At 41.1% G+C, this 8,297-nt stretch overlaps 1 protein-coding gene across 1 annotated transcript in view; it reads right to left on the bottom strand.

Annotated features, from left to right (window-relative positions):
* The window catches only part of LRP11 (low density lipoprotein receptor-related protein 11), a 24,299-nt gene extending 16,227 nt beyond the window's left edge, over nucleotides 1–8,072 (bottom strand). Inside the window, exon 1 of the mRNA XM_010000005.1 lies at nucleotides 8,067–8,072. Coding sequence (XP_009998307.1) covers nucleotides 8,067–8,072 — 6 coding nt within the window. The remainder of the gene's footprint in view (nucleotides 1–8,066) is intronic.
* Nucleotides 8,073–8,297: the final 225 nt, after the last annotated feature.

Below are 8,297 nucleotides of genomic sequence, written 5' to 3'. Positions count from 1 at the left end.
CGGTCCCAGCCCCCCGCGCGGGCAGGGACACCTCCCAGCAGACCAAGTGTCTCCGAGCCCCATCCAACCTGCCCTTCAACACCTCCAGGGATGGGGCAGCCACAGCTCCCCTGGGCAACCCGTTCCAAGCGTCTCACCACCCTCACAGGAAATAATTCATTTCTCATATCTAATCCAGATCTCTCTTCTTCCAGCTTAAAGCCGTTACCCCTCCTTCTGTTGCAACAGATGTTTCTAAAAAGCCTGTCCCCACCTTTCTCATAGGTCCCCTTTAGGTATTGAAAGATACAATGACGTTTCCCTGGAGCCTTCTCCAGGGTGAACAACCCCAGCTCTCTCAACCCGACCTCACAGGAGAGGTGCTCCAGCCCTCTGATCGTTTTTGTGGCCCTCTTCTGGACTTGCTCCAGGAGCTCCACACCCCTTTTATGCTAGAGACCCCAAAACTGGACCTGGTTCTCCGGGTGGGATCTTAGGAGAGTGGAGCAGAGAGAGAGAATCACCTCCCTTGACCTGCTGGTCGTGCTGCTTTTGGAAGGGTCTCCACAGAGTGAAGTGACATCTACACATAATCGTAGTAGATGGTCACTGAAACTGCTGGTGGCTGTGTGAACACAAGGAAAGAAACAAACAGGAAAAGAATTTGCAGAGGGCTCCATCCCAGGTGTAGCATTTCTGCTCAGAAATGAAGAAAAAAATTTCCAGTAGTAAAAAATGTGATTAGCAAAGTAATGAATTCTTCCATTTTAGCAAAAGATCCCACATGGGATCTTAACCACCCCCTGCACATTTTTGAAGTAAAGACTAAATTAATTTTAGAGAAATGATTCCAATTAAAACCCGTAAGTTGTACATCTGTCATAACTTTTGATTTAATTTCATAATGAATTCAAGGCCTTGCTGAATCTGTGACACAAAAAAATGACAGTAAGACCTCATTGAAAATCAGCAGCCCTCAAAACAACTGTCTTACTTTTTAAAAATCAGATGACTGCAGCCTCAGAACACTCGGATGGCACACTGAAAACAACCCACCGGCAGTAAGAAACATAAACATGCTGGTAAACACATGGTGATGGGCTCTGCACTGCAGACAGAGGGTTGCTGCAACATCTTTTCCTTAGTAATGAGAGGTCTGGTGGTAACTCTGGTTTTCCATATCGGTTTGTTTCATTCTTGCCAGCATCTTTTAGCACAGACTCATTAATTTCTTGAATTACTGGAGGTCTTAATAGCTGCTATAAAGAATGATCATTATGGCAAGGTGTTTTGAACATCCTTTGTCTTTTTTGTTCCCAGCATAACTCAGAGTTGCTTCTCAGACAGATCTGTTTTAATATTTTGCCATCATGGCTCCTTAGGTGTTGCCCAGGAAGTGCACATGCAGCTTCTGGTTTTTCCTTCTCCTTTTCTCCTCCCCCAAATCATGGGATTGTAGTTCCATGATTCTTTGAAGTCAGCTGACCCACCAGCAGTTCAGCTTTTGAAGATTGCTTTTCCCTGCCTATGTGTTCTATGGATTCCCTAAATTTCTAGAAATTATGTTTTTGAGATTTTTCAATTTCCTATGAAATTTAGTTGAAACCATGTATTCAACTGTTACAGGAAGATGGAGCAGCTGGACAGGAAGATTATATAAATCTTGTTTGCTTGGAAAATGAGGTCAAAATGTCATGGGTTTGTTTTTTAGGAAAGTTTTGGAGAGGCGATCAATCTATTAATAATAGATACTGACTGAGAAGCATTGATCTGCCAGCAGTGACATGGGTTTGCTACTGCTCTGCCGTTGGAGCCTCTGATACTACTTGTGCTGCCAGAATGTAAAAAATTAAAACCCCCTCATGCCACCATTATGGCAGTTGCAGTTGCCAGAGGGAAAAAATGTGTCTGGTCATCATCTCCTCATAGTCACCAAAGATTTTGGGTCCTCATTCTGGATCAGCACACGGCCAGTGCTGATGAGCAGGGGCCCATTTACAGGACACAGAAGGTCACTTGTGTCACCACAATTGGGGTATCCAATTCTACCACGCGCGGGCAGGGACACCTCCCAGCAGACCAAGTGTCTCCGAGCCCCATCCAACCTGCCCTTCAACACCTCCAGGGATGGGGCAGCCACAGCTCCCCTGGGCAACCCGTTCCAAGCGTCTCACCACCCTCACAGGAAATAATTCATTTCTCATATCTAATCCAGATCTCTCTTCTTCCAGCTTAAAGCCGTTACCCCTCCTTCTGTTGCAACAGATGTTTCTAAAAAGCCTGTCCCCACCTTTCTCATAGGTCCCCTTTAGGTATTGAAAGATACAATGACGTTTCCCTGGAGCCTTCTCCAGGGTGAACAACCCCAGCTCTCTCAACCCGACCTCACAGGAGAGGTGCTCCAGCCCTCTGATCGTTTTTGTGGCCCTCTTCTGGACTTGCTCCAGGAGCTCCACACCCCTTTTATGCTAGAGACCCCAAAACTGGACCTGGTTCTCCGGGTGGGATCTTAGGAGAGTGGAGCAGAGAGAGAGAATCACCTCCCTTGACCTGCTGGTCGTGCTGCTTTTGGAAGGGTCTCCACAGAGTGAAGTGACATCTACACATAATCGTAGTAGATGGTCACTGAAACTGCTGGTGGCTGTGTGAACACAAGGAAAGAAACAAACAGGAAAAGAATTTGCAGAGGGCTCCATCCCAGGTGTAGCATTTCTGCTCAGAAATGAAGAAAAAAATTTCCAGTAGTAAAAAATGTGATTAGCAAAGTAATGAATTCTTCCATTTTAGCAAAAGATCCCACATGGGATCTTAACCACCCCCTGCACATTTTTGAAGTAAAGACTAAATTAATTTTAGAGAAATGATTCCAATTAAAACCCGTAAGTTTTACATCTGTCATAACTTTTGATTTAATTTCATAATGAATTCAAGGCCTTGCTGAATCTGTGACACAAAAAAATGACAGTAAGACCTCGTTGAAAATCAGCAGCCCTCAAAACAACTGTCTTACTTTTTAAAAATCAGATGACTGCAGCCTCAGAACACTCGGATGGCACACTGAAAACAACCCACCGGCAGTAAGAAACATAAACATGCTGGTAAACACATGGTGATGGGCTCTGCACTGCAGACAGAGGGTTGCTGCAACATCTTTTCCTTAGTAATGAGAGGTCTGGTGGTAACTCTGGTTTTCCATATCGGTTTGTTTCATTCTTGCCAGCATCTTTTAGCACAGACTCATTAATTTCTTGAATTACTGGAGGTCTTAATAGCTGCTATAAAGAATGATCATTATGGCAAGGTGTTTTGAACATCCTTTGTCTTTTTTGTTCCCAGCATAACTCAGAGTTGCTTCTCAGACAGATCTGTTTTAATATTTTGCCATCATGGCTCCTTAGGTGTTGCCCAGGAAGTGCACATGCAGCTTCTGGTTTTTCCTTCTCCTTTTCTCCTCCCCCAAATCATGGGATTGTAGTTCCATGATTCTTTGAAGTCAGCTGACCCACCAGCAGTTCAGCTTTTGAAGATTGCTTTTCCCTGCCTATGTGTTCTATGGATTCCCTAAATTTCTAGAAATCATGTTTTTGAGATTTTTCAATTTCCTATGAAATTTAGTTGAAACCATGTATTCAACTGTTACAGGAAGATGGAGCAGCTGGACAGGAAGATTATATAAATCTTGTTTGCTTGGAAAATGAGGTCAAAATGTCATGGGTTTGTTTTTTAGGAAAGTTTTGGAGAGGCGATCAATCTATTAATAATAGATACTGACTGAGAAGCATTGATCTGCCAGCAGTGACACGGGTTTGCTACTGCTCTGCCGTTGGAGCCTCTGATACTACTTGTGCTGCCAGAATGTAAAAAATCAAAACCCCCTCATGCCACCATTATGGCAGTTGCAGTTGCCAGAGGGAAAAAATGTGTCTGGTCATCATCTCCTCATAGTCACCAAAGATTTTGGGTCCTCATTCTGGATCAGCACACGGCCAGTGCTGATGAGCAGGGGCCCATTTACAGGACACAGAAGGTCACTTGTGTCACCACAATTGGGGTATCCAATTCTACCAGAAAGGTGTCCCCTGTTGCCAGAGATGGTGGCAGCACCTCAGGAGGGGAGGGTTGTGCTTGCAGAAACCATGGAGAGATATGTTGACTTTCTGTTGCTTTATAATGGGCAAGCCATGGTTGGAAGGTGTTCCCAAGGAGAGCAGACTCTTCTTCAAGCAGGTGGGAATTTATGAGGCAAAGAAGGGTGTGGCCAAAGAGAGGTCACCAGACTGTAAATTTGCTGCAGTGGTTGTTTGATGATTAGTAGGTGTCAGTGTTTTCCTGAGTGGGGACAAGGATAACATGCTTACCTTTGTGTTTGGAACTGTTGAGACCACCTTCAGATTAGCTTCTTGAGGAAGAACATCTGAGTGCAGCGGATTTTTTTGTGTTGATGCTGGAGGAGAATGTGTTTTGTTGCCTAGTTTTCTTGGCTCAGAACATGTACCTCATGTTACCTTGGCCTTGTGAGAAAGATGACAGTCACAGTCATGCTGAGCTTTTTGCAGAAGGTGGCAGCAGCTTATTACTTATATAAAATAGATTGCTGCTAGATGTTAATGTCTGCCTATAATAAATAAATACATCTATAAATAAATATTTATACTTAATTTAACATTTCTTTACTGGTTCATTTTTGTGAATGCCTTAGATTTTCTTTAGGTTATAGAGGTGCAAATCAAAACGAATATTTAATTTACAGTAATACTTAACGATATTTTATTCCTGCCTATCATTGAAGTTAAATTTTGGGATGGTTTGATTTTCAAGCAGAGGGCATTAGAGATTCATAAACACATTAATCAAGTTTTATTTCTTTTCCCCTTTTCAAAGGATAGATGCACAGTTGTCCAAAACATACGCTTCAAAAGCTCTGAGATGGTTAAAGAGTCTGCTGTCTTCCTTTTCCAAAAGTTGTGGTTAGACAACACATATATTCTTTATATCTAAACGATACCTGGCAGAGTAATATGGGGATTTGAAATTAATGAATATTCAAGTTTCCAGTCATCTGTTGATTAGTTTCAATCTCTCTTCATATTTAAGATTCATAAATCACTGAAGCTATCAGAGAAATAGATGGGTGTGTCTGCTTTTATCTTCCTTTAGATATGTTTTTCCCAGAGCAAGACAAGAACAGGCATACAAAAAGCAGGGGACAGACAAGTAACAGAGTAGGATGGAAAGAAATGGAGAAGGTAGAAAGTGAGCAGGAAGAAGGGGCAAAGTTCCATCCAGGCTTTCCCAGCACTTTCCTATGGACTTATGCTTTCTTTTTAGTTGGAATATGTGCACAGAAGAAAAGAAATATGTCTTATTTTTAGTTTGATGTCTTTTAGATGCTCTGCAAACAGTAAACACATAATGCAAACATTAGCTGCAGAAAATGTGTCATTGCCATGATGCTGTCATTAAAAACATTTTTCTCTGCTCCAGCTCACTTGTGAGAATCTGTCAAGTAAACACACCCATGATAGATACAAATCAGCTTGGATGCTTGAGTGGACTGTTGCTTGACAGCTGAGTTTGGGCAATTTGTCCACAAATGAATTGGAGTGATAACCTTTTCTTTGCAGCTTGAAGATTTAGGTTTCTGACCATGAGAGTGAGAGCTGAGGTATTCAGAAGAAATTACAGAGGGTAGAGTGATAAATGCTAGCAGTGGGAGTGGAGGAATTACAGGTAAATAACTCAGCTCTTTTGTTTTATCATTTTTTAATATTCCCCATCCCTCCCAAGCAAAATTGTGTAATTCTATGGTACCACTATTAGGAAAACAGCAGGAGGAATAATTTATCGAATTCCTAAGCAGAAAATGTAATCAAGAAAATATTGCATATCATATTGATTATATGTACATGCCACAGTGATGCAAGTTAAAAAGGTACAGCCAGTTACAGCTTGAGATGGTTTCAGTCTAAGTATGTTAAGCAGTTTTCCTTGCCCTCTTCGAGAAGAGAAAAAAAGCCCAGCCAAATCTTGGCAATGTGTGTGAGTATTTATAACTGTGCTTTTCTTTCTACCACTGTAATAAATATCAGTGTACAAAATTTGAGTGCTCTACTAGCTGATAAGTAGAAGAACAGTGGAATTTCCCAAACAAACCTATCTCCTTTCTGTATGCCTAACTGTAAATATGCCTGCCACAAAACAAATATTTTAGTAAAACAGGGAAGGAGACAGAGAACAAAACAAAACAAAACAAAACAGAAACACAAAAAAAGACATGAGACTGTTTTTTAAGATACTTTTCCCCTCTAGCAGCAGTGGTAAGGATCAGGCTAAGAAAGAGACATCAGGTGATTCCTTTACATTACATTCATTCATGCTGTGATTGCTTCTCTGCCCAGATACTGCATAATTGACTGCACAGCATTAGCCAGGCACCACGTGGTATGAACACAGATACTCTGCTGGAAAAAGCACCCAAGCTCTGGTACTGAGATAAATATTTTTTTAAAAAAGACATCCTTGCAAAGAACAGGGATGGGTGTGGGTGAGAAGTGGGGAGCCATTTCTGTCAAGTGAATTTATTAGCTGTGTTTATTACCTGGTGTGAGGTGGAGGGAGAGGAGAGGTCACATAATGATCATGCTCATTGCTGCTAAGGTATAGACACTACTAGGGTAATCTGACTTTGATCACAATCAAAATCATGCATGGATGCTAGCATGGAAAGAGACAAGTAGGGTAAAGCTAAGCAAAGAAATCCTAATAATGCTGACAGAATAGTACCACTCTTCACACATTAGCTGGAACTTGGAAAAACACCTTTCTTTTCTCCTTGGAATCCATCAAATGCTCCTTCAGCATCCTTCTGGTCAGTGCAATAGCACTGGCAGCTGCTTCTTCAGGCAGCCTTAAATGTAAAGTGACGTAAAACTGCAGTCTGAGAGACATGAAGGACAGTTGAGATTTAATTTGTCTGAAAATAAATTAAAATACTTCTCTGGGAATTGTGATATGGGAACGGTAGATTTGTAATTGGAAATTCAGCCAGTTCTGTAGGGATAAGTTGCCACTGATTTACAAGCAGTAAAAACCTAATTTAGCAGCCAGAGCCTGGGTAAGGTAGGAGCAGAAACAGTAATTTTGCTTGTAAACAGAATCATTAATAGGGAAATGGTTGAGAGAATAAAGATGGATCAATACTACGCATTTTTTTACAGCCAGTTCTAACTTTTGAAGATACTGACACTGCCTATATTTGTACTGGGGCACAACCTGTGTTCCAAGGCATCAGGTGAACAAAGATTTGTATAATCTGTGTCGACCAGGCAGTGAAAAAAATTCCTACTGCATATTGAAAATATGGAAAGCTATTTAATGTACTGACTGAAAGTACAACATTGACAGCATAAATCCTTTATGCTTTGGTTTTTTTTGATGTACACAAAGCTTTGATATGCATACAACTACTTAGCAGAAGGAAAATGTCTAGTTCAAAAAATTACTCATTATTATTTCAGCCACGTGTTCTTCTGTGGTGTGGTATATTGATAAAAATCAATCGGGTAATAAGCTCATGAATAGTGAGGAAATGGAGCTGGTGGCAGCCTTGGTGTTGATCAATAATGCTGAGATTTTGTAACAGGTTACAAAACAATAGCAGGCTCTATAGATGCCTCTGAATTAGCGAATAAATTGGACGTGACCACCAACACTCCTTTTTCTGTTAGTAACCCCTTGTGATTTTTCACATGAAAGGCAAAAACAAGCCAATTAGTTGGTCATCGGGAGCAGTTTTATATGGAATTCATTTATGGACTCTGAATGCTGCTCCTAAATGCACAGTTTTGAACTTCTCAGCACTCCTTTCTTTTTGGCACTTTCCAGACTCTTCAGAAAACACAGGTATTCAGCAGTGTTTGTAAGGGCAGCAACCCTTCGCATCTTTACTGGTTCTACAGGAAATCAGAAATGTAATGAAGACAGTGTTTAACTTACTGGCAACAGTAGAAATCACAAGCTGTCTGGACAGCTTGGTCTGCAGTAGAAGAAAACGGCCTTTTAAATGCTTTTTAAGGCTTCCTTTTAACCTCCATTGCGGAATACAAAATTCATTGTGAACTTCAATCTACTTCCATTTTCTTCCCAGACACTGCAGTTCTCTGAGTGTTGGTGGTTTATTGTGTGGGGTTGTTTATTTGTTGTTAGTGAGTATTTGTTTCTTTGTTATTTTTTCCCTGTGGATGTTAAACAATATAAATGAATGTAGCAACCACTGTAGATAATTTTAACCCATTGTGTTACATCTGATAGATCTCCCA

The sequence above is a fragment of the Chaetura pelagica genome, unplaced genomic scaffold, assembly GCF_000747805.2.
Source record: "Chaetura pelagica isolate M959 unplaced genomic scaffold, ChaPel_1.0 scaffold135, whole genome shotgun sequence".
NCBI classification, from domain to species: Eukaryota; Metazoa; Chordata; class Aves; order Apodiformes; family Apodidae; genus Chaetura; species Chaetura pelagica.
This window is presented reverse-complemented; position numbering and strand designations above follow the sequence as displayed.